At 39.7% G+C, this 27019-nt stretch overlaps 1 protein-coding gene across 3 annotated transcripts; it reads right to left on the bottom strand.

Annotated features, from left to right (window-relative positions):
• Window positions 1-1708: 1708 nt before the first annotated feature.
• LOC127378781 (poly(rC)-binding protein 3-like) lies at window positions 1709-27019 on the bottom strand. Of its 3 annotated transcripts, none has more exons than XM_051428043.1 (13): window positions 26924-27019; window positions 14604-14772; window positions 14438-14461; window positions 14304-14336; window positions 14095-14211; window positions 12470-12601; window positions 12040-12168; window positions 10816-10959; window positions 8951-8992; window positions 7112-7190; window positions 6518-6576; window positions 5382-5551; window positions 1709-5128 (listed from the first exon to the last, which is right to left on the bottom strand). In XM_051428043.1, the coding sequence occupies exons 2-13, from the start codon at window positions 14676-14678 to the stop codon at window positions 5074-5076; spliced, it is 1059 nt and encodes a 352-aa protein (XP_051284003.1). In that variant the 5' UTR covers window positions 14679-14772; window positions 26924-27019; the 3' UTR covers window positions 1709-5073. The 3 variants fall into 3 exon arrangements, with proteins under 3 accessions (XP_051284003.1, XP_051284002.1, XP_051284005.1); XM_051428042.1 differs by lacking the exon at window positions 26924-27019 and adding an exon at window positions 25163-25390; XM_051428045.1 differs by lacking the exon at window positions 26924-27019 and adding an exon at window positions 25163-25390 and having other exon boundaries at window positions 7112-7187.

The following is a 27019-nucleotide window of genomic DNA, read 5'->3' as shown; positions in this document are numbered from 1 at the left end:
ACTTTAAGATAGTGGACGTAATTAAAACTGGTGGCTGCTTTGAAAGCTGCTTCACTCCCTTTTGTCGTTGTTGTTTCCCCCTTTCTTTGCAAGGCACTCCGTGACACTCTGTTATTTAATAGCGCAGTGTGAATAAATCTGTTATGACTGTTGTGTGTTGATTCCTCAGTCAGGCTCACGATCAGCTGCAGGTGCTGCCCGTCAGACTCTGATACACAATGCAAAGCTCTACGCTGGGTCTCTGCCAATGGTTATGGCCTGCCTACCTATCAACTCCTCAGACAGCTTCTTGGCTCTTGGCGAGAAGTTCTTAATCTACCCTTGAATCCAGCCCTGAATGCAGGAGGCATTATCCGTTTCACTAAAACTTTGGGCATCGCCATCTCACCAGCATGAAACATTTCCTGGCGTTGTCTTGTGCTCTGTTTTAAGCCGTCAGTGTTCTCTTAAGATAAACTCAGTGGTATTCTGGCCATTACACATGGTTTCACAGCTCTGCTGCACATCCTTTAGTAAGACCTGCTTCCTGTCCTCGAGGATCTTCTCAGTCTTAGAACAAATCCAGACACAGAATTATTTCCATCTGTTTAATGCTCCCAACTGCAAGGTTGAAGTAGCAGTGCTAAAAGAGGTGAAAGTGGCCTCTTTGATTTATCTGTTGTTTCTCTGCCTTATCAAAGCAACGGTAATACATCGGTGCAAAATTTAGCCGCGTGAAAGATGGCGTATCACATGCTCTGGAGGGGGAAAAAAAGGCCCGTCTGAGGTCTGGATGTTCAACAGCCACTCTGGAAAAGCAATTTGCAGGTTCAAAGGAGAGCCAGCTCATATCAAGATGTTGAAATGATTCTTCCACTGAAGGGAGAAACCTTTGGACCTTTCTTTCTGTCTGCTGCCACCCTCCATACATTTGGGTGTGTGGAAATTTGACAGATATGTTACCAGTAGGGCAGTAGGTTATATACATAGTGTACACTTTATTTCTATTTAGGCTCAAAAATTGAAGGTTAATTGTGTTCATTGAGTTCAGAGTCAAGAAAACAAGCATAGATTTAAGTTTAAGAACCTTTACCATTATTTTATTATCAAAAGTTTAATCCAGGAACGTCTGGTAAGACTTTATCGCATTGTGACCCTCATATGAGAGGATGCCATTGATTTATCATTAAACTTTCTGTCTGTAGCTGCTGAAATACAAGTGGTGAGAGAGCAACCTATGATTATAATATTTATCCATAGTCATTCTTGAATTAATATAAATTAAAATTAAATTAGGGTTAATGGTTCTAATTATAAGGAATGATAGTTGTTCCTAATTGCAGACCTCCACGAAACTCCTGCAAGGTCTCAGGAGGTCCCTGAACCTTTCTTTGACCACCAGGGCTCTAAACTATAAGCACACTGCAGCGCTTAATTGTATTGCTGGTAATATGTAATTGCTTTTCTTTTTATCTGATTTTAATGTTTGTTCAATCATACAGCTATCTTTTTTTTAAAAAAACTATGGACATAAACCTTAAACCTCATCATCTAATTACCATAATCACTTTGCCATACAATAATTAACTGTATTCAATAACAAAATCTCCCCAGGGAGATTTTTAGCTCGATGTAGGCTCTTGTCAGCCCATGGTTCATCAGGTCTTAATATGTGTGCACAGGGATAGATTATCTGTAGGAAAGCAAAGAGAAACCAGAGAAAAACAAGTCACAGAAAGAAAAAATGAAACTTTATTTGTTTTTATACTTACCAACACTTTAAAATTAAAACCTATGTAATTACTCACAACTAATATAGATCTGCACATAGCAAATAAATCAATCAAAAATAGTTACGAAGTTCTATCACTTTTTTTTCCCAAACTGCAATACACACAAACAAAAGCTTAAAAACAAAAGCAAAAAAAAAAGTCTAGTCATTCTTTTTTTTTCCTGCTGTTGCTGCCACATGGAAAGTGGATAAAATAATAAAAAAGCATTTTTCAACAAGCTACACAGCTCTCCTGCATCTATGTTAATAAGGAAATAACTGAATAAATAATTGCACATCGCACCCTATTATTGCATTAGTTGCAGTTTGTTTCAAAGTCGTAGTATACTCAGCCATATACACAAATGTAAATACAGTTTTCAAACACTGAGTAACACATGAATATTGATGTTATTAAAATCACACTGCCATCACTTACAACTCAATATTCCTGCCTAGCGATCAAATTCATATTAAACAACAAGATCTTTGTCAAATGCACGCGCCAACTGTGCTAATAAAACCTCAGCAATCGTTTGTTATGTTTTTAATTCTTACATATGTGTCCTAATTTGAAGCAGACATTTCAATGGTACACATGCACTGAGAAACAGTTTAAAAGCCGTAATACCCTCGAGGATGTTCTTTAACATCTACAGTGCTGTTGGGAAAGAATGCCCTCTTAGGTATAAGCTAACTGTTCGAAAAAAAGCAAGTTTGCCCAAATAAAACCAACATAATTTCAGTTTGTTCATTTGACAAATGTTCCCACTGACGTACGAGCTATGACAGAGTTCAAAAGAAACACAAATTCATCATTTCAATGCTAGCACTACTACTTCAGTTCACATCAAAATGTAAGAATTATTGCAGAATGATCGTTGACTATGCATGGTTCAGTATAGTGATACAGCATTTGGTCCATTTACATAATCACATTTATGTCATGAAAGTGCTTGAAGTCAAAGGAAATGTTCAGCAGAGTTGGATGAGATTGATTCCACTCTCCCGCTAACTTAGCTTAGCACAAAGAGTGGAAACAAGGGGAAACCGTTAGCCTGACATCAAGAATTTTTCCTTATTTCATTATATTTTAAGCCCTCACAGAGTTTAATCGTCTTTCTTGCTGAGAGATAGCTCTCTTCTAAATATGAAGCGACAGCCAGGAGATGATAGAAAGACTGAAAACAAGGGTAACCTCCAAGCCTCACTGTGGTCATTAGACAATCTAGATGGGTTCTTTAGCTTAACAGAGCCAGCAGGTGTTTCCCCTTGTTTCCAGTCTTTATGCTAAGCTCAGCTAACCAGGTGCTAGTGGACGCTTCGTATTTACTGCGCAGATTTCCCCCCCCCAAAAAATTCAAACTTTTCCTTTAAGCTCAGCGTAGGCTATTGGAAATAAAAACAAAGCAGTGGTACGTATGAAGAAATTGAGACACTAAAAATGCAGAATGTCGCTGCGTTGGACCGTAGGTAACGTGTTTTCGACAATAACATTCAACAGCTGTTTGTATGTGTCAAAACTTAATTGAGCTCAGCTGAAACTCGCAAAATGAGATGACCTAAGCTGTCCAATAGTGTTTAGAGCATCCTTGTGGTTGAAATGCTGAATCGTACCAAATATCATCCACACCTCCCTCTCAAATGAAATACAACAAAACTAACTTAGCTTAAGTGTCATGATCAACAAACAAAAAGTCACATGTGCATCGTCACACCATAAATAAATACATGCTGGTTTTTTTTTTTCTTACTGAAAACCAGTGAAGCAGGAATTGTCATCCAACCTGTCCTTTTTTAAATAAAAACAATTAAGTTGCTGACAATAGTCGTGACAATAAAAAGACATTCAAACCTAATGCGTCAAATCAACCGTATGACAACAAAAACAACATGACAAGATGAACAATCTTGAAAAAGGGACTGAGTGGTCACGTCCGCCCAGACCCCATGGGTTCCCCCCAATGAACCCCTGAACATTCCTTGGCCCAAAAAATACCATTCGGCTTCGTCCAAACGTTTAGGCCTCTTTGCCGCAAAAAAGTCGGCTTCTTTCCCTTGTTTTTTTCACTCAAAAGCCCCAGTTTTTTTTTGTTTTGTTTTTTTGCCAGCAGCCTAGCGAATATTCCCGGAGACAAGGGAAGGAAGCCGAAAAGGTTTGGACGCAACACTTGGCTTTTAAGTCCAACTAATTCCTCCCACATCAGAGGCAGTCCAGAGTAAAGTGTTGAATAGTCTATTGCATGAGCGCCGCGTAGTCGACTAATGTGCTAAGTCACAATAGTCTTTTGTACAAAACAAATACAGTATAATAATAAATTAGTAAACAATCATTTAAAATTTTCAGTTAGTGTTTTAGCCACTGATTTTTCACTAATTCCCATTCATGCATCTATAATCTAATAATCGGTGTTGATAGAAGGAGGCTAAGTCGGAAAGTTTTTCATCTGGGCAGGGATTAGGACTAGACGTGAATGGCCAAAAATGCTGAAAAAGTAGTCGGAAAAAGAACGGGAGCTCAAAGATATAATAATGACATTTGAAGGAACACATACACTGAACAGGTTTACTCAAACACACAACGACACAACACTGAACACATGCAATATAAGCAATAATGTAAGTATAGGAAATTAACATGAGAAGGGAGGCTCTAGGAGTGATACCATTGGCTTAAAAGGGTCATGTGATGCAGCAAAGAGTCATGGGTAGAGATTGGATTTGTAAGTAGACAAAGATGCAAATTAGGACAAAAGCAGAACAGTCCAATTTTTTTTCTTTTCAAAATATATTATCAAAATTTGATAATTTGGCTACATCCCACCACACACTCTGCCGATAGCATCACTGAGCAGCTGTAATATGCAAATAACTACGTTCTACAAAAATGTTCAACCTTTTACTAGTTATACTTTTAAATGATGTTCTATGACGCAGCACTGACAGAGAGAGAAAGATAGAGATAGAGAGAGAGAGAGAGAGAGAGAGAGAGAGAAAGCAATAGATAGAGAGCAAAAGAAAGAAAGATTAACACAAGTTGTTCCTAATAAACATTCAACATGCTTCAACAGTTCTCTAAAAAACCTAATCAACAGAGAATTTCTTTTTAGTTTTTTTGTTGTTTTTTTTAATTTAATCTGGCTCTCTGAAAGAGAAATGAGCGCCCAACCCTCCCTGACGTATAAACAACTGTGAGCCAGGGCAGGGATGGTGGTCAGTGTTTTTTTTCGGAGAGCCAGAGCCAGAGTCCGAAGGGCTTCATCAGGGTTGTCTGCGGTGGTCAGTCATTGGAAAGGGCCAAACGGAGGAGCCAGTCAGGGATCTCAGGATGTGGTCATGGAAGATGGGTCGTTCCACATGGCCGCCACGTCTCTGAACCTGAAGGATGATTGGAAAGTAAGCGCTTAATTTTCTGTTTAAGTATTTGAATGTTTTGTTCTGCACAGAAACAAACGAGATATAAGTTAATTAGGGAAACTTAGAGGCACTGGTAGGTGGATTTTGTTGTCTTTGGACTGAGCCAAGCTAAATGTTTCCCCATATTTCCAGTTTTTATGCTGTCAAACTATATGGAATGGGCAAGGACCAAGACATCCATGTTGTCACAGGACCATGAAAAACGGGTTCTGACCTTGCATTGATGAGGTACTGGGCCAGGCTGATGTTGGCGGGGGTCCCTGTGATGGTGATCTGGCGCTCCGATGACCCTTCCATGGCGTTAGCAATTTTGATCTGCGCCCCAGACATCTGACGGATCTCGTTGATTTTGGTTCCCTGGCGTCCGATTATGCAGCCTATTAGCTGGGAAGAAAATGGGGGCGGGACTTAGGATGGCCAGAACCCTTTTTTTGTTTTGTTTTTAACTGACACTATGTTTGACTCACTGTGATGCATGTGAGCACGACCAGTCACTGTCAGCCTTTCAGCTGACTTTAGTACCTCTTACTTTGGTCCAACAAGTCTTTTCCATTAAGGACATTCACTTTACAAAGCCAACTGCCTTTGGCTGTGCTAGATCTCGATAGCTGCAGCTGAACTGCTGTCAGATTGTATCGCTGCAGAGTCCAACAGGAACCAGTGCTAACGGATAATAAACCAGAGTTTTTCACATTGTGGTCCAACAACATTTATGAATCTGTGCTTTCATGGCAGTTAGTCCCCCCCCACCCCACCCCCGTCGCGCTTTGTTTCTTTCAAACTTAATTTATAATTTATAATTCAAACAATCAATTAAGAATTCAGGATTCTAATCTCTCTGAAAATGGACAAGAAGGAGTTTGTAAATATGATCTCAGTGTCACATTAACCTTCTCTGAAAGGTTGTTTTTTTAAGGCACAAAGGCAGTGTTGGGCAGTATAAAAAATAATTATAATATTCATTTTGTTGTCACCTCCTACTTATTTGAAATCAAACAATCCAATCACAGCTGGAAATATTCACATTTCTTTGATTATTTAACAAACAAATCTGGTTTTAATTATTGTAAGTCTGAACTTTGGTGAGAAAGGACAGCAGAAAATTAATGTCTAATAATAAGTTAAGTAATATTACTCTGGTTCCTGCAGTAGTTGTGACTCAAAGAGAAGCCTGTTCTATCTTAAAATGGACGCCCTGTGAGTGTTTTAATGACAAATCTTTCATTTTTCTAAATTTAATTGTTGTTTGCGGTTTTGTATAGAACTGATCTCTATCATGGACGATGAAACAAAGAAAAAAAAAGCACTTGTCGCAGTAGGAGGTTTTGCACATGATGAAAATGTACTCACATCATTGGGAATGGTGAGTTCATGAGTACTGGCCTGGTTACTGGCATCCAGACCTGCTGCTGAACACAGGAAGCAGACAGGAAGAGAGAGATGGGGAGGGAAGGAAGAGGACATAAAATAGAGTTTGGCACATTGAGGGAAGTGAACAGCATTGATGAACTGTAGTCCTGGAGTTTTCTCATTCTCTTGTCTATTGACCGGTAGCATTTCTGTGTGAATGGGAAGTCTGGCTCGGCCTTGAGCGGAGCCTTTAAACTGTGTAACTATAATGCACTGACAGTCTGAATTCTACCCTCTAATTGAGAAAAAAACAACAACAATCTGAGGCGCCGTTAATAAAAGGATACTAAGGGAAAACCAAAAAAAAAACAACCTCAACATCAACAAGAGCAGACCACCAGCAGGCCATGTCAATGGCAGTGCACCACAGAGACCATTAGGAGGAGAATGACGAGAAGAAGAAAAAGAGAAAAGGACAGAGACAGGAAAAGAAGAGAAAGAGAAAAAAGGAGGAAGAGAATGTGTTTGTCTCTACAGGTAAAAACAAGAGAAGGAGCTTTGGTAAAGAGGGTCGTCGTGTAGGTGGGTACGTACCGGGGAAGGCAGGGGTGGTCTGTCCGAGGGGGGTAAAGGGGGTTTGCTGCATAGCCAACTGGTGGAGCTTGCTCAACTGCTGAGGGGGGGAGGAGGAGGACAGCAGAGCTATGAGGTCATCGTTAAAAAAACACACTCGCACACGCTCGCGCAGACACACACACACAGGTCTGTCTGAAAAATGCTACAAGAGTAAAGAGAGGATCTGAGGAGAAGTAATAACGCAGACAGGCGAAGGACACAGACTGAGAGAGAGAAAGAAAGAAAGAAAGAAAGAAAGAAGCTCATGAGGGACTTGGCCTGAGTTTTGTGACCAATGTGCAGAGGGATTTAACTCAAGCTTTGTTTTCATTTTAAGGACCATTTTAGGGGTTTTTGTGCGTTTCCAAAACATATCATGTTTGTCTTTTAGAGTAATTTCCTTAGTCTGGTTTCAGAGAACATCTCACATTGTTTCAGTGATTCTGTTTCCTCGGTTGGATGAAACAGCCAAACCAATCAGAGCTTTGAAGGTGGGATTAAGAAAGTAATCTCGCTGCGCCAGAGCCACAAAAATGGATGAGACGGTTGTAAATTGGCTTCTAGAAAAATGACTCTTAAATCAGCATATGTATAATATATAAATATATAATGCCAAACGGTATTTTGTAGTAACATAAAAGTGCCACAAGATGGCAGTAGTTACATTTGAGGTCTCCTAAAGTCACGATCCTACAAATGTTTCACAATAAAAGCCTTGTCAGTGGGAATGAGATTATCATTTCCTGTTGTAGAGGTAGTCAATAGATGTCACAATGACCTCCATGTTGACTTTATATTTTAAACCCGGCGCAACAGTGTGGATGCTTTTGTTGAGTTTATGCGTGTCCTCGTGGCAAAATGTGATCTGTAGAAAACCTACTGTAGCTCGAACTACCACAGAAGCAGTTTTGAGTACTTTGCCAGGTGTTTATAAGTTAATAGTGTCACAACCGAGCATTATAAAGTCACAAAACTTTAGAGGTGTGTAGTTGAGATCAAAATGAAAGCCTAATGTGCAGATGGATGTGATCCGAGCTAGGGGTGCTGAAAGTAGGTGGGTAGGAAGTAGGGAAGAGGCTGTTGAGCCCCCTACTCTACACCACTGCCATACATTTATAGTTTGTTCTATATTCACGTCTTACCATGTGTAATGTTTTACAGTCCTTGTATCAAACCAGGGAATAATCCAGAAGCACACATCTATACTAACACAGGGTAAAAGCTGACACTTTTAAATTCAAGAAACGTTTGTCTTCTGGTTTTCTTCCAGCAACAGAGCTTGTGAAAAAACAGCTTTTTGGCAACTGACATTTAAGCCTTGAATGTCACAACTCCTAAGAAAACACCATCAAAGAAGAGTTTTCAAAATGGTCCCTGCTGAGCTACATTATGTTAAAGAAAATGAAGAATACATTTAAAAGGCAACACAATGTCTGCTGTGCTGGAGTGCTTTTATCAAGCCACTTCCAGGTCTTAAGTTTATTTTTTTACATTATACTAAAGTAAAGTGAAACCACCAGCTGCTCGGAAAGAAGGAAATCAATCTAAAATGTTCTTTTTAAGGTTCCTTAAAATATTACGCTGACCAGAAGCTGGTAACTTCTTCAGGCCAAGCCCCATGAGGTTCAATGCCAAACAAAGGGCAGGGAGGCAAGAGTCAGAAAAGTTAGAAGATATAGGAATTACATATCAGAAAAAAAAGCTGTATTAATATTAACAATTAATATTAATATGCGTGGAAAGAGAGTAAAGAGCCTGCGACTCAAAGAGAGACATTTTGGATGTAGCGAGACAATGCCTCGAGGGGTTAGCACTCACATCTGGATGTGGGATGGCGTACTGTCCTTGAATGGTATAAGCCTGCAAACATGAGAAGAAGAGCTTATTGTTATCTCGTTACATCATCGGAACAAGCACACACAAACAAAACATACTGTTTTAAATCAATTTCTGACAAGGTAAAACTGTTGACTCTACATCAGTAAGCCTAAACAAATTATAATCTAAGAAAAATGACATTTCTACAACTCTAGCACTCTATTTCTTTATGTTTTGATCTTTATTTGTAGCTGTATTACAACACAGTCATGCACTATAGACTCCCTGTCATGTTCTCCTGCTATTCATCAATCAGATCCAGTTGAACTAAATCAATAAGGGACAACTCAGACAGTGGGGAGGTGACAGGGAAAGTGTGGAGGAAACCAGAGGAGCGGCCCTGAGAGGAGTCATGTGACGTGACCTATTGGATGTGTGGCCACAGAGGTCAGAACTGAGCTAAACCGGCGCTGTACTCTAACCAGACAACATTCGGTAAGTTTGGAAATTGTTAAGTCGAAAACTCATAATAGACCCCCAGACTGAGGCATTGTGTTGCTTTCTCAATTAATGAACACATAGAAATTTAAAATCTACCAGAATTCAATGGGAATTTTGTTAATTTTAACCATAAATCTTCCTGTTAATGGATGAGAATATATCACTTTAATCATGATCAATCTTACATTCTTGATAAATGGAGAACCCTAGTGCTGTAAGGTAACATGAAACATGCTAATGATAGTGAAATATACATTTTTATAACTGATTTGTTGATTATACAGTCATTTATCTACCAAAATGCCAAGGATTTGTGAGGATTTTCTTTGTCTTATGTGATAGTAAACTGTATATTTGGGGTTTTTAGGTGATTTAAAGTAGATTTTTTTTAACCTTAAAGCTACTTAAAGCAAAATATAAGGGGATAATCTCAAGTGCAGCTGATAAGAGATTTATGATAAAAGATTACACTTATAAGTCATTTTTAAGCAAGAATGCCACTAAAAATCCAGCTTTTTATGAGTTTTGCTGGTCTAACAAGCATTTTTTTACTATCATTTTATAGACCAAAAGATGAATAAATTGATAAAAAAAATCAGCAGATTATCTGATAATAAAAAGGATATATAGCCGCACTGTAGTCAAATATAAGAGCTCTGAGGATTGTTGATGTTTTTGTGTTATTATCCCTCATCTCCTGTCATTCACACCCTGTCCACTAGTGGCCCTTCCTTCCTTTGCAGGTCACATGATCACCTGTCTGCACACCTGCTTCCACTAGCTTCCCCAGTCTGCTCTGCTGTTCACCTGTCACTGTTCACCTGTCGCTGTCCTGCCTCGGTCTGTTTTGATCTTCTTACTGTGTCAGTGAATTTACCTCAACGTGAGCGGGGTGTTATGTCTGCTTTTGGGTCAGTGTAACAGATGTGTTGGCCCAGTTCCTCTATCAAAGTGAAGGTTATTTGTTTTCTCTGTTGGTAAGTTAGCTGGCAGGTGGCAGTCAAATATTATGAACTCCAAGTTTATGAAATTGAGAGAAAAAGAAGTATGTTTTTAGTGATTTTATATATTTTATATCTGTCTTTCATTCATGTCCATTTAGGAGTCCCATCAAAGGGGAACACAAGAGTGTTTTACCGCCTCTGTTCTCATTAATTAAAAGGTAAGTTGGCCAATTTCCCTCCCAAAAAAACAAACAGTTAAGGACTAATGCCGTTTATCCCAGTTCTTGTTTGAGTGGCTGCGGGTGATGGATGACAGTGAGGGTACAGTAAACAGCAAGTGATGGTTTCATGCTAGTCGGGGGGTGGGTGGGGGCAGTGAGGAAGGGAGGAAAAGTGAGAAAAACCTGGTGCGACACTAACAGGCAGTGGCTGGTGCTGCAGTAAGAGGCTGAGGTTGGCTGTGGACGCCCCCAGTGGGTCTGCTCTTACCTGGCCACCTGAAAAAATGACAGGGGTGGAGGCAGGCTTGGGGCGGTAGGGGATGGTGGCACCTTTCGGTGGGGACTGAGGAGAGCAAAGGAGGAGAGAGTGGGGGGAAGAAGAAGAAGAAGGGTGAGATGTGGAGAGTGTTAGAGCAGAAAGAAAGAAACAGAAAGAGAGAAAGAAAGAAAAGTTGCATAAAGTGAGACCAAGAGGGACAGTGCCTTAGGGAAGACAACCTGTGACACTCAAACAAAAGTGCTCTTCACTGTGTGTTCATGCTGACATAAAATGCCCAAATCATGGTTCAGTGCACAACTAAACTTGGATTTACCTGGAACATCACTTTCAACTGGATAATGATGACTCTACATACTCTGTTTTTTAAATATCTTGTGAGGTCCGTATTCTATAGACTTACAGTCATGTCACATATCTCCTAGCATCCATGGCTGGTGCCATCATGAAGGCCCAATGGAGAACTGGCTGTGCAGATAATTAATTATTAAGATTAATCATGCAAGAAACAGAGAGACAAAGTGTGTAGCCCTTTTGATCCAAAGCATTATGAGATGTATGTTGAGGAGAGTCACCTGAGATACCCTGACACCCTGCGAGACAGTAAATTATGTACCTACAAGCCAGTATCACTAGTTTCTGCTTTATTTGTTACTGTAGCTAGTTTGGATTCCAAATGTGTTTGCAGCAAAACAATGAGAAAAAAAACAATCATATGCATCAGTTATCAATTGATATTAGCAGTAGATAACACAGTAGATATACAGCAGATTAAACTCTTAGCTGTGTTAACGTTATAATCCTTAAACCATAACGAACCCTGTCCTTGCTGGTCTGTGTTTTCATTGCTTGCCTTCACACACACTCGAGGGATTCCCGGGAAGTGATTCAGCATGTAACCCACTGTTAGTTTAATATTTATGTCTTTTTAAAATCAAAATAATAGTTTGGCTGCACTGTAAACAGATACAGCCGTGGCAGACTGTTTGCTTTAGTTGTCGCCAGATACAACAGGACTGAAATCTTAAGGATTATAACTGTAACTACTTCTACTATCTTCCATATCAGGCATTTCAATCACAACATATGTTCAGTGTCAACAATGCTTCCTTCATTCACTGATATCCCCTCCCTTCCTTATTGTACCTCAAGCATCACCACACATATCTGTTTGACACACTGGATGATGGCTTCTGGGGCCCCTGAGATTGTCACTGCTCTCTCGGTGGAGTTGGGGAGCATATCACCTGCAACCTGGACCTGAGCTCCTGTGGACTAAAGGTAAGGAGAATATTTATTAAATCTGAATTGAATCATGTGTACAATACACTTTAAACAGAGCACATTTTTGAAAAACTGACACCAGAGCAGCAACAATACCTCTGAGCTTTACACGTTGGGAATTATGCAGGATTTAAAGCTTAAATGGAAACTATATAAGAAAGCTTACATAGGAACTTACGGATGATAAATATGAGATTTGCAACATCTCATGGCTGCACCATCCTCTAAAATCTGGTAATATCTTGACTTGTGGTATTTATAGAGATCAGCGGAATTGTTCTTTGTACCCTACCTCTCTCATTTCTTTGATTTTGGAGCCTCCTTTGCCAATGAGGGAGCCACACTGGCTGGCTGGGACAACGAGCCTCAGGGTAACAGGGGGTTTACTGGTGGCTGGACTGTTGCTCATAGAGTTGATTATATCCTGAAGGGAGGAAAGAAGGTTTTATCAGACAAATGCAGCAGTTGTTGGGTGTATTATATATGAATACAATTATTTTACCATAGTGGAAAATATTTTCCACTTCTTTAAACTTGCAATTACGGATGTTTTTGGCCATTTGGGGGAATCGGAAACAAGTTGTGGCTGCAACATTGACATATCATCACCTTTTTAGTAATCCGTTACGTATTTACACATCCAGCAATTATAGTAACATTATTATTTCTTTGTATATCCAATATTCACTCTCTTTTAGCTCTATTTACTAACTCCGGGGTGGGGTGTCTCTATCTGCTGTTTGGTGGTGAGCTGGTTGTGTGTTGTGTTGTATGAGAGCGGCAAGAGTGAATGAAAACAGTATAGCTGTGGACAGAGGACAGACAGCTAAACAATGAGCTAAAATCTCCTTTAACATTGTCATTTGATGGATTTTTATTGTTGATTATAACAACATTAAATGTCATTTTTGCATGTTTCCATAACACTTTTTGTTTTAATTTGGAAACAAAAGTCATTACCTGACGTTTAAAAGCTGCATTAATTAGGTTTTTTGTTTCATTTTTTTCATAGACTCTCTATGACAAATACAAAATGTGTGTGATGTGATGAAGTAGTGAGTTAAACTTAACTATTATATCTTCTTCTATATTTCAGAAGGAAATATTGTACTTTGTACTCTTCTTCCGTTTAAAACAAATGTAAAAATAAAATAATACACTGTTCTCCAAATTGTAAGTACCCTAGTACCAGTTTATGTGCAGTGTTTTGGAGGCTTGGTGCAACTGAAAGTGTCCTGATACGGCCCCCAAATCAAAACAAAGTACTGGCCCACTTTCAAAGGGTGCTGCAAGGTTAGATCAGCACATTTCTGTCCTACATAACAGGGCCAAGCCTGCTTTGTATTCCATTTGGAAACGAGTCAGTACAGACACTAAAGCATTGTGGTGGAGTGTAACGAAGTACATTTACTCTAGTAACGTGCTTACGTGCAAATCTGAGGTACTTAAGTATTTTCTCATCTCGCCACTTTACACTTAGATAGGCTTATGAAATATGATAATACATAATACATAAATATTCTATCGATTGACTATTTTATTACTATTCTGATTAATGTTCTGCTTTTCTTTGTCATCATTTTAATTCATTTATAATAATTTTGAGGGTTTGTGAAGGTGTCATTATTTTATCAAATCATTTGTTGTTGTCTTAAAAAATAAAAATTAGCTCCAACTCAACCAAAAACAGTAAAATCCTGCTTTTACATTCACACATGGGTCATAATAATCTAATGATAGTATATAATGGTATAACAGTCAAAGTCTTGATTATACTACTTGTGAGTGTTTTTACAGTGTATTAGTAGCACTTTCACTTAATTAAAGGATTTGAATGCTTCCTTCTGTACTGTACTTGTGCACCAGAGTAGAAACTGTAAAAACAGACTTTGTAGTGTTTGATGATGAATGTTATACCTCCTCAAACTTGTAGGCTATCATGGCAAAGGCCTTGAAAATAGCATCTGTTGGCCCGGTGATGGTGACTATCCGTTCAGGGCAATTCCCCTCTGAGATGTTGATACGGGCGCCGCTCTGTAGGGCAAAAAAAGGAGCAAAAGATACATGAATATGACAAAAACACATGTTAGGGAGGAGAAACTATGTTCTAGGAAGCTTCTACGTACATCTTCACGCATTTTCTTCACCGTTTCTCCTTTCTGGAGATAAAGAAAAGAAATGATTATTAAGACACTTTGTGTGTTTCCCACAGGCCTTATGAGGCTTTACATGGTCTGCTTGTTGTGTTTGTGATAAATACCTTTCCTATGATGCTTCCAACCTCCTGCAGAAACACAAAAAAATATATGTTAGGTGTATTTGTGCCACCGGGGGGGGGGGAAATAAATTTTCTTTTGACAGATAATTGGAAACAAAAGCAGAACGGGAAATTAAATGAATTGCCGAGAACCGTTTTGTGTTCGTACCTTGCCGTGCATCAGCAGCCTGATGGTGAGGGTCACATTCAGTCCACCTTCTGATTGGACCTTGATGGGCTCCATGTCGGGATTGGATGTGAAGGAAGGGGCGTGGTCACGTGAGAGAGGAGTTCAAGGGCCAACGCGAGTGTGATGGTGGAGTCAGCCAACCGGTCACCTGCAGAAAATAATAATAATAGTGAATACACGCCTGCTGAGAGAGCAGATAGTGAGCACGGACTGAGCTGTGTCTCCTTGCTTTAGATGTGCATTAAAGCACTTTTAGTTCATATAATATGTATAATATAGTTGACAATAATGTATGTTTATATTCAGCTACCAGGTGACAAAAAGCAGGATGCAACTCTAACTCCTAACTCTAAATATATTCTTTTTAAACTCACTTTAAGCTGATTAGATATTTTAGTCATATGTCGCTTGATAACAGGTTAAGTTTTAAGTGTAGGGCGACCGGAATATATTATGACTGAAGAGCTTATTGTTTTAAAAATGAAAGAAAAAAGGGATTACCAACCGGGGAAATGTACCGGGACGCTGGTTTACTTGAATATTCACCACTAAAGCACACATTAAAAGAAAGGATAAGACTGCTATATATATTTTTTGTTGTTAAAAATCCCATGAAAGAAAAAATGTCCATCTGTCTCTCAATCCGTCTTGACTTCCTATGTGTGGCCCCAAGCCCTTTTGTTTCTACTGAATATATAAATCTAACAAAAACTGGATCACGAATATGCTCAGCAATGTTCTTAAACAGCTGGGCACTGTAGTGTTTAGCAAACGTTTCTTAAGAAGTGGGTTTGTTGGGGACTATTTTCAGCTGCGTATTAATACAATAGCAGGATTGTACATGTGGGATTGAGTCAAAATCAGAGTGTTTCATAATGAAGAAACAGTGTGGCTCCTTTTGGACAAACATTGAGCTGAACTTTTTTTTTTTACGAAATGTATAGAAAGAAGGTCTAAAATCTAGTTTTAGAGAACATGGGGGGCCTGGTGGTATTTGAGTACAGTAAAAGCACAGACAGAGGGAGAAAAGGGGGTTAACTGGGGTCTAACATCTGATCATTGCCCCCAGGGTAAAAAAATCACAGGAATACAAAGGATAAAAATGTAGATATGCTCCAATAATCTTGGTTAGAACTGAGAAAATGAGCTGTGGTCTTCCTGTCTACAAAGCCTGATGTGGTACACAACAGTTGGCAATAAAAGCCATTGAAATGTAGGTCAGCATATGTCTCCTCAGTCACGAGATGAGCCATCAAACGTTGCGCGCCATATTTATTTTTACCGAGCCCATTTCAGCTGGAACGCATCTAATTCTGGCTGACAAGTGATGTAATGACTCAAGACTTCAGTTAGGGGAGTGACCACAGGAGGGCGCTGCAGTCCAGACAGTGGATCTGAGTGCTCCATGCACTGCAGTCAGGGCTGCCTGATCTTTAATCTGCTGCACAGAAGGCACATTTAAAACTTTTCTGTTCATAAATCAATCAGAAATATATTAAAAGCGAACAGGCATTTATATTGTGAGGTTTTTGGGATCTCCCAGCTTTAGTTAATGGCTCTAAATGATGACAAAAACACTAAATATGAATAGATTATGCTTGTATATTAGAAAGGAAATACATTAGAGTGTAGGACTGTGTTTTTTTTAAGTTGAAATAATGATTGTAGATGATAAGCTTAACTTCTAAAATTATGAGAAATAAATGTAGAAAAAAAATAAATAAAAGAATGGGATAGATGAATTGTACCAAGGCATTTAGAGATAACAGGGAGATTAAATTAAGTGTCGGGAGTTAGAAATTGGGGCTGAAAAAGTTAATTACTATATGTTTTTGTGCTGTACCAAGAATACTGAGATGCAGTATACGAACAAGAATCATAAAACATGATCATTTCACACAGAAATCTGTGTGAATCACGTCTGATGCTGAGCTACATGTGTATAAATGTTATAAAACAAATGCATGGAAACACTAAATGTGTTTCTGATCTACACTGCAGCTAAAAGACAGTATGCGGAGAGAAAAAGCTCCTGAAGCAGCTGACCTTGACTGAAGAGACAGATAAAGTCACTGACTGCCAATCAGAGACATTGTTGCTATGTAGAAATGAACTTTCTCCTTCCTCCCTCCCTTGTGGGATTGCTAATTAGCTGCTGGAATATGTAGTCATGGTCTCGGCAGAAGAGAAATGAGAGCGAGCGAGAAGTGAGTCAAACCAAATACATGAAATGATTGAACTGATGGCTCAAACTTGGGTGGATGCAGGTTGGAGGATTGTGAACTGCTTGACCTTGGTGTCACCCTCATCACTGACACAATGGGAGCCTAATTTACCTGCTTAACTCCCATTAAATGCTGTATATGTTGGTGGTTCAGCACTGTGTCGGCCTATGGGGAGACTGTGAGACGGGTGATGATAATTTAGCTGTTTGGACTGCGCAGGTAGAGCTGATAAAGGCTCTGCTGCTACGTTGCATCACAGGAAAACGTTTGAAAGCATCTAGTAAATATATTTATAATGTATGAAACAAGATGCCTAACATGTTAATCTACTGAAGGTCATTCATTAGTTTAAGCTAAATGACAAAATACGATACACGTTTAGGAATATTCTCTTTTTTAACATCAATTATATCAATTATCTTATATATTTTTGGCATTGTGAAGGCCTTTATTGTTGATTTGTGATCTATCTATCAACTTAAATTATGTTTTAACCTCCTGTGTTTGTCCGGCTTACTTTAATGTAAATGCAGCAACAACTAACAACTGCAGATTATTATCTCCAATAATCAATTCATCGTTTTGTCTATAAAGTGTTGGAAGTGAAAAGAAAGAAGAGGAATGTGCGTTCTAATTTCCCAAAGCTGTGACGTCTTCCTTTTGTTAAATTTTCTATGATATAAAAGCAGGAAATCCTCTCTTCAGAGAAGCTGCAACCAGAGAATGACTTGTGGTTTTGTCTCATAAGAGAATTAATTGAATATCAAAATAGTTTCTGATTCATTTTCTGTCAAGCAACAAAAATGTATTTAATAGTGAGTAGGTGGACAACAGCATCCTGAGGGAATATGGTCGACTAACAGTGAAATCAACATGGTCTGACCATCATCATAGACTAAATGTAGATAATTCACTTAATAAATAAACAGAAAAACAAGAGAAATTCAAAACTGCCTTATTGTCGACACTCAGGTTGTAAAAAACATTGTATAATACAGAAAATTAAGATCCTAACTGTTCTATAAGAATATTTTTTATTAACTATAACAGAGGATTTGTACATTGTGAACAGACACCTCTGTCATTTTTCTTTATATGAGACGTCAAACTTAGAGCTGAGAAGGAACGCATGCACGTGGAGTAAAGACAGTTTAGAAGATGTCTGCTAAATGAACCTGGACTCCAGAGGTTTATCAAATATATAAAAATAGTAAGGGTGTAACAGTACTCAAAATTTGATAAAGATTCGGTATGTACCTCGGTTTTGTAACAGTTAAAGCACTCAGATGCTGGCGTACTGTCAATAAGAAAAAGAAATAACACAAATGTCAGCAATGCTCCATCGTAAGAATGATTCCTGAACAGCTGCAGCATGTAAGCCCTTATAGAGCAACATATAAACCATTATAGAGCAACATATAAACCCTTATAGAGCAACATATAAACTCTTATAGAGCAACATATAAACCCTTTATAGAGCAACATATAACCCCTTATAGAGCAGTATGTAAGCCCTTATAGAGCAACATATAAACCTTATAGAGCAACATATAAACCCCTTATAGAGCAACATATAAACCCTTATAGAGCAACATATAAACCTTATAGAGCAGCATATAAACCCCTTATAGAGCAACATATAAACCATTATAGAGCAACATATAAACCCTTATAGAGCAACTTATAAACCCTTATAGAGCAACATATAAACCCTTTATAGAGCAACATATAACCCATTATAGAGCAACATATAAACCCTTATAGAGCAACATATAAACCCTTATAGAGCAGCATATAAACCCTTATAGAGCAGCATATAAACCCTTATAGAGCAGCATATAAACCCTTATAGAGCAACATATAAACCCTTATAGAGCAGCATATAAACCCTTATAGAGCAACATATAAACCCTTATAGAGCAACATATAAACCCCTTATAGAGCAACATATAAACCCCTTATAGAGCAACTTATAAACCCTTATAGAGCAGCATATAAACCCTTATAGAGCAACATATAAACCCTTATAGAGCAGCATATAAACCCTTATAGAGCAACATATAAACCCTTATAGAGCAGCATATAAACCCTTATAGAGCAACATATAAACCCTTATAGAGCAACATATAAACCCCTTATAGAGCAACATATAAACCCCTTATAGAGCAACTTATAAACCCTTATAGAGCAGCATATAAACCCTTATAGAGCAACATATAAACCCTTATAGAGCAGCATATAAACCATTATAGAGCAACATATAAACCATTATAGAGCAACATATAAACCCTTATAGAGCAACACAATGGACTGATTAAAATGCACATTTCAGCTCAAGTGTGGTGTCTAAGGTATACAGAGTCCAGCCCAATTGTCTGTGGGCCGTCACTGATGCAAAATCTGCACCTCTTCTGTGTTTAATGTTCACTTCGTAATGATCCTGGTGAAATGACAATGTTCTGATACTCCTGGCTGGACGGCCAGCTTAAAAAAAAATAATTGGATGGCGTAAGTTAGTATACCCATTTCTCCAGGCACCACAAAACCACTGGCACATCTGCAGCGATAAACACACAGCGATAGCATTCGTTTTTGCGTTGGCATGGTCCGAATCTGCAGTGAGAAGCTCCGTTCTGCTAATTGACAAATGTTTGAAGTGTCAGTGGAACCACAACGCTCCTGTACAGGGGATTTAAATGTCGCGGGAGGATCCTTCAGCTCTGGTTTCGCTACATGAGCTCGACTAACCTGGCTAACTTTCAAAAAAAACTTTCTGGGTAAAACTCTATAATAATTGTTCTGCTTGTGCCAGTTTGGGTTACGGAGTGTACCAAATCGAGGAAGTACCGATAAATTAGTTCTTGATGGCATTTTACAGGTAGGGTAAACAGCAGTTACCAATGGTAATAATTAAGGTTCTGTTCCATTCAGTGTAGCAGAGCCTTTTCAGTGAGCCAACATGTACAGTAGCCGCACCCTGGCTCTGTTTGACCTGAATGGAATGGAGCCTTAATTAGTATCACTGGTAACACCTGTGTTTACCCTACTATTTCCTGTCAAAATGGCTGCTGTCAGCACAAATATGACCGTCCCATCAGCCACCGGCTCCAGAAATCATTCCTCCTCTAATCTACGCTGCATGCCGAGCTGAGAGCCGAGGGACGTGTTGGTCGGAGGCCAGGGGAGGTTCGAGAGATAAGGACAGGGATTCTGTTGCCAGCTGTCTCTCCAATCTCCCAGAGGAGACCAGATTACATAAAAAGCCTTAATCCGGGTTTAAGACCCAAGCCAGCGGTGCAGGTCCTGTCCAGGGGTAGGAGGGATGGGGCAGAAAAAAGAAAAAAAAAACCTCTAAGACTGACGACGGGATTCAATGTTGATACATGTCGCAGTATTTATCTACTTTGAACGGGGGAAAATAAGTGCTTAAAGATGATTTCACACCAGTGTTTCTTTTTGAAAGTTGATGTCTTTCTTGCTTATATTTTAGAAACACTGAGGCCTGTACCTATGTCCTTTCTCCAATTGTGCACAATAATGAGCGGCCCCTAAAAGCAAACATCCTTTCCTGTGATTAAGACACAGAAACTGTAGATTTAGGTCAACAGAAATTAGTCTGTTGGACATCAGAGATGAACAAGGTCAGCGTTAAGAGCTGCGTTTGAATAGTTGTCCTCCCAGACTGTATTTTGCTCATACATCCTGTAGCATAATAGAATTAGGTCAAGGCCCCGTGAATCATTTGCCCCAATGGGCTAAAACCTTCCAGCAAATAGACAGTTTTTTTTTATTTTAAGGTCTGAATTTCTTACTCCATTTAAAATCTACCAAACATCCACCTGAAAGCTCATATTTCTACTAAATTTCACGAGTGAGATCCCTGCTCTGTGGCCCCTTCCACTGATCATTGCAAACATGCATCGATTTTGTAATTTTCCTCCCCTGTCTCTTTGTTAATCAGGCAGGAAGTTGGAGGAGGGAAATGAGAACCACAGAGAGGGATGGCAGGGAATTTTTCATGACATCTGACGGGGAAAGTGGGTCATGCTCGGTGTTGCAGTGCTGCTAGCCTCCTCCTCTATGGCGGCTATTGAATTAATCACGCTTTACGCTCGGCTGGACAACGCAGAGCACAAAATGGCTCCCCCCTCCCACCCCCTCGCCTCCCATCTCTCCCTGCGTCTGCCACAGAAAAGACTCGTGCATTGCTCTTGAAGAACTTGAATCTGAGGTTGAATCTTTTTTACCTCATGGTCCGTCTTTATGTACGACTAACAATGAGGAGATGCTGCTCTTATGTGCAGCCACTGGGGTGGAAATGATGCAAAAACACTCCCAAATGGATGAAAAAGCAAAGTTAAGGGGAGATATTTGGCATGTGAAAGTGCACATAAGATACTGTGGTGAAGAGGAAAGCTGGAAAGGCCTAGAACTATTGATACTTACTGATGCTATTAGCTACTTCAAACCAGTCTAAAGCCTTACAAAATGTGTATTAAGGAGGATCACATGTTTCTCTTGTATGTTTTTGTTCTTCCAACTCTGACTGCAAGAATGCAGCGGTGTCTGCAGATATGGAGGCATTTCCTTAGAGCAGAAAACTTCACTTCAGGCTGAGAGCCTCTGCACAGCCAAGTGACCATCAACTGACCCCTTTGACATGAAGCGTGAAAAAGCTGCAGCATGCATACCAATACCAAGAAAAAAGACTTATTTCTCTTAAAGCGTTAAGACACCTTTCCTTAGTCATTTCTTGTGGTTTTGAGAGGTGAGAATATTTGATTTCTGCCCGTTTTAAACCATTTGTGTAGATTTTAGATGCAGGAAAGAAATCTAGCACCTCACATAAAGGTGCAAAATGTGGGTTAATTAATTCAAAAGATGTTGCTGTTTATATTTTGGGGGATAAATTATGGATGAAGACACAGTTGGTGTCATCTTCTCTCTATCGTAACTCAACTTTATGAATTGAGTTGTGTCTTTTATTTAGAAAATACACATTTAGGGACTTTTGTAAATACGTTTACTGCTCAAGCTTTGCATGGAGTTTTGGTATTGGACCGAAACTGGAAATACGGGACACTCCATGCTGATGCTGTTTCTGCAGTTGTATAAGAAGAGACTGGCTGGATATCAAATGTTTTCATATCATTATGTTGCCATATAATCAGCACACAGTTACACTGTCAATAAAATGACAGACAGACAGACAGACAGACAGAGAGAGAGAGGGAGAGACTCTGAAATCCTGTAAAGAAAATCATTAAATGGAGGGCCGGCAGTCTAATCTAGGCCAAAGCTCCTGTCATCTGTTCCATCCTAATCCACATATCTACAGATATGTCATTATGACGTTTTGATATAAAACCCTCCATGACTGTACACCAGAGCCTGAGCCGAAGCTTCACGGCGGAGGTTTTACCAAAAGCGCCTGCAGCTGAGGAGCAAGGTTTTTAATTTGTAGGAATATTGCGCAATAAATGTCAAGTGAGAGTCCTGTCTTTTTTTTTTGGATAAATAGATAAAGAGTATTTTGCAGGGAAAATGAAGAAGCAGCACGAAAAATGGGTTTTGTGCATCTTTGTCTCTTCAAAATGTCATATAATCCATTTTAAAGCTGTGCAAAGTCTTGAATAAAAGAATAATGCAAAGTGTCTTATTTTAATGGCAATTTGTCGTCCTTTATGTTCAAAAATCATCCTGAATTTTAAGTTCTCGTGTGATTTGTTTTCACATTTGGAGGAACGCCAGTACATGGATTCAGTCTGTCCTAATGCTAAGCAGACTTGCCCTTAAAAACTGTTCTAATGAATCCCAAACTAAGTTTATCTGTACTAGTCACATGCTATGAAGTGTCCAACTCTGAGCTCTTTGACCTTTTACTGCTAACTTCTGAACAGCTGTGTTCTCAATCTTTTAAAAATAGATGTGGGTTACAAATGTTAAACGTTTTGTGACATTGTAGTGGGACTTTGAGCCTTTTCTTTTAGAGTTCAGAGTCCAGTTTGGCTATTTCTCAGAAAGTTTAAGTGATGCGTTTTTGGTTAAATGCAGAGCAAGCCAAGGTCATTTTCAAGGTAAACTGTGTACAGCAGTCAAATAATCTACTTTTAAAGAGGGTAAAAAAGGTCAAACCTGGTGAATAATCCCCACACTTCTATGTTTTCTTCATATTTGCCATTTCAGACACTGTTAACCAATGCTTACATATGGTTTTTAATATATTGTACTGTGTTATCATATTGTAAATTATATTAAGCATTTGTTTTTGCATTTAATGATGAAAGAGTAACAGAACTGCAAGCTTTACAGCAACATTAAACTGCAGGTGCATGCAGCTGATCAACTCAACCATAAATAAAGGTTTGCTAGTAGTGTAGCCAATATTAGACCCATGACCTGGGAGACATACATGTTTGTGCTCCAATTAAGGCAGAACAAAAGGAAAATTAGCGTGCATATGGGGCAACAGAGGGGTGCATAGAGAGTGAACCTCCATATGTTTTCACGCGAGCTGTTCAAAGCACACTCAGTTCTGCATGGAGGAACTTCTCACTTTCAGGACCTATTTCAACTCATCAGATTCAGTTTGGAGAGCAAAAAACCTCTTGGGGACAAAGTTTGTGACAGGGAAAGCAACAGGAATGAAGAAAACATGATAAATAATTGCTGGTAATGGTCGCTCCTGTCAGAAACAGTAACTGTAGGCAGATCGAGTAGAAGAAATCGAGAGGAGTCCTGAGGATTTGGCCCTCAGTTTACTGGTATATGAGCAGCCCTTGTCTCGTCTGGCGCAGGCTTTTGTTGTATGTGGTGCGGTGCGGAGGAGTGTGTGTGTGTGTGGGGGGGGCGTCTACCCCATCGGCCTTCCTATACGCCACTATGACAGTGCTCTCAAGAGCTGTCAGCCCACATCAGCAGCCCAGCATCATGATAGCTCAGCCTAAATCACAATCAAAACTCTGGCCACCACATCCTCACCACAACCAGTCAAATCAGAGAATGCAACGAGCACAGAAGACACGCGGGCCAACTATCACCAAGTCGCTTTAAAAAGTACCTCGCAGAGTACTATGTGTTGGCTTAAAATAGTCCAAGTGCGGAGGGGGGGTTGGGGGTTCCAGTGAGTCGGCGCCGACGGTGGCACAGTGTAAAGGGTTTTACAATGCAGGCACACCATGTTGTGCTGTGAATGCGGCGCTAAGAGCTGAGCATTAAGTCGGCCATTTTAGATTTGCCACAATTTGTAATGTGAGATCACTGCTTGTCACAAAGTCATGGCTTCCATACGCGAAGCTTTTCCGCCGTGCAGTCATGCAGAACGGGTCAAAAGCATGTCCCCTCTTCTTTGGCTTCCCTCGTTTTTTTTTTTTTTTTGCTATTTGTTCCTCACATTCCTTCCAAAGCCGTTGCTCTATTTTAGTATTATCACTACCAGACTTTCACTGTTGATCTCACTGCCGAACAACAAGCTCCAAACAAAGGAGTTATTCACTGGCGTATTTCAACTCGAATACGGCGCTCAGCTTTTGAGGTAATGACGAATGACATTTTGGGTCTATGATTAGCCGAGAATAAGGCCATCAGCGGCGTTAATATCAGTGTGACGATAATTGGAATAATGATCTTGGAGGGAACTGATGTATCAATTCCACTCATGTAAACCTTATCAATCCTACAGTGAAAAAGGTCAGTCTGGCTTCATAGCTAGAATAAGATAATTAAAAAAAAGCAGTTCTTCCGGTTATCATTCATTTGTTTCATGTTTCTATAATCGCGGCTAATTCCTCAACAATAAAATCACTCATGCTTGAATCTAAGCCAAGACAATGAGCACGAAACAATGATAATCAAGAGACCCCCTGAAAGCAAAATCGACTGACCATAAAATTTTAAATTATTCTCTTGGGAAAACCAAAATATTTCCACACTGCATGCAGCCACCTTATTTGGGCGCGCTGAGGACAACTTCCGAAAATGTTAACTTGATCCACTTCAAATGACCAAATTAGATAATGAGTCAATAAGTCGGACTGTGTCACAGTTCATTATCAGGATAATGATTTTTCTCGACTGTGGGTAAGTTACCAAGTTAATTAATTATTGAATGGCATTACCTAACCCAGCATGGAGCTGTATTTCATGCAAGTTTTCAACAGTTTGATCCTTTTGGAAGTCCAGAAACCATTTTTCTTCTTCTTTTTTTTTTTTTTTTTTTTTTAAATAAAAAAATAAATGTTGCATTAAAAAAACCACCCTGGCCTAATATTTCCCAAAATTATTCTACACCAGAGCCTTAAAAAGAGAGCTTACCTTTATGTAGCGCAGGATACCGTAGATGACGACCACTTTCAGCGTTGCAAGATTAAAAATCGCAAAGGGAAAATTATTTTTTTTCCTTCTTCCTTTTGCTCTGCCCAGGACCAACTGTGCCACCCTATTGGTCCGTACCACAGGGTCACATGAGCGACCAGAGGAACACGTGACACTCGAAATTATATGATGAAACAAAACCGACTGGCATCCTCAGTGAGCACAGTTTTTGTTGCTGTGGTGCGATACTCTGTTTGCCATACTGTTGGGTGTCAAGTGTATATAGGCCGTATGATCAGGCGTAATCTGGGTGACCATCACCCACCGCCCTGTCAGCCTACCCCCCTTCCCCTCAGCTGCAACAAAAGGGGGGGATGCCCAGTGAGGCACACGGGCATCGTGGTGGCATGTCTGGGGATGAGGTGGTCTGAATCAGAATTGTAGCCTCCGGTGGCGCTCGTCTGTCCCAGGGGAGGGTCGAGCACCCCTGAAACCCACAAAGCTATCGTCCTTGTCATTGTTCATAACAATCGACACAAAAATAACCCAGTTGTTCAAATGGTGCCTTTCTCAGATTTAAAACAGACTGAAGCACGGCTGCCAACGTGCTCTGCTGTGTGCAGCCTCGTTCGGGACAGTTGAGGAACTTTTTTTGGGCTTGAAGCAACCAAGCACCTCAAAGAAGCAGAGGTCAAACCAAAACACACACACTTAGACATGCACCCAACCCCAACAGTGCACAAACACGCCACAGTGACAAGAATATCCTCCACAGCCTCTCTGCTTTTTAATCTGCTTCTGTGTGTGTGGGGGTGTGTGTGTATCTATCTGGTGTGTGTTTATGTGCGGAATTACAGAGCTTTGGAGGCATCCCATCCAGATTTTCCAATCCAGCGCAAATCCAGCCCTCATGTCAGATGGACAGTTGTGTGCAGAGCTTAATCTGACATTATTAGGGTTGGACAGCGGCAGCAGCAGCAGGACGTTTAAGGGAGCTATCGGGGAAAAGCAAACATTGGGGTTGTGCTGCCTGGATTAGGGGCAACGCAGACAATGAAGAACGTATATCCCCTCATTGTCAATTGTTTCCATTTAGCACAGATGCTCTCCATGCAAAATCCAATCTTACTCCTATGTCAAACTAAACAAATGCTCGGTAACGAGGCTTCCAACATACAAGTGCTTTTAATATTTCTACCTATACAACACATAATGGTCACCATGCCTTTACCTACCCACTCGACTGTAAAATGGCCCATGGGAAAAACTACAAATAGAGCATTAAATTTGCTCCACATTGAATCATAAAGGGGAAGAGTGCGTGCGGTAAAATAGAGCGCCGTGTCAGAGGAAATCTGTTTTATATTCAAACGACAGTGTTGGCTCACCTTCAAAACCCAATACCAAGACTGGTGGCAGCACTGATTATAAAAATTAGTTTACATAACATTCTTGTATAATTGAGTAAAGTCTAATCTTCCTTACTGCTAAACGCACTCAGTCCTCAGTACTCAGTCCTTTGAGAAATGACATGTAATCTGTCAAAAGTTGTTTTATGGAGCAGTATTAATGGCTTAGAGGGTCATAATAAGCCATCTAAATGATATAAATGAGATCATAAATAATTTTCTACGGAATAAATCTACAGTAATTGTGAGCTGGAGATCTCTATATCAGGCGAAAAGTTTAAAATAAATCAATCATTCTCGCTCAGGCATATTTAACAAAGCACTTCTTTAGGTCAAGGGTCAATCTGCTTACCGGTTAAGATGTGGGGAAGCTCCTTATCAGGAGAGAGGAGGTGCAGTCTGGGAGTTTAGGACCAAGATGGCAGATTATGGGCACACTAAGGGCTGG

The sequence above is a fragment of the Dicentrarchus labrax genome, unplaced genomic scaffold (assembly GCF_905237075.1).
Source record: "Dicentrarchus labrax unplaced genomic scaffold, dlabrax2021, whole genome shotgun sequence".
In the NCBI taxonomy this organism is placed as follows: domain Eukaryota; kingdom Metazoa; phylum Chordata; class Actinopteri; family Moronidae; genus Dicentrarchus; species Dicentrarchus labrax.
Note: the sequence above shows the minus strand (reverse complement) of the source record. Positions and strands in the feature narration are given on the sequence as shown.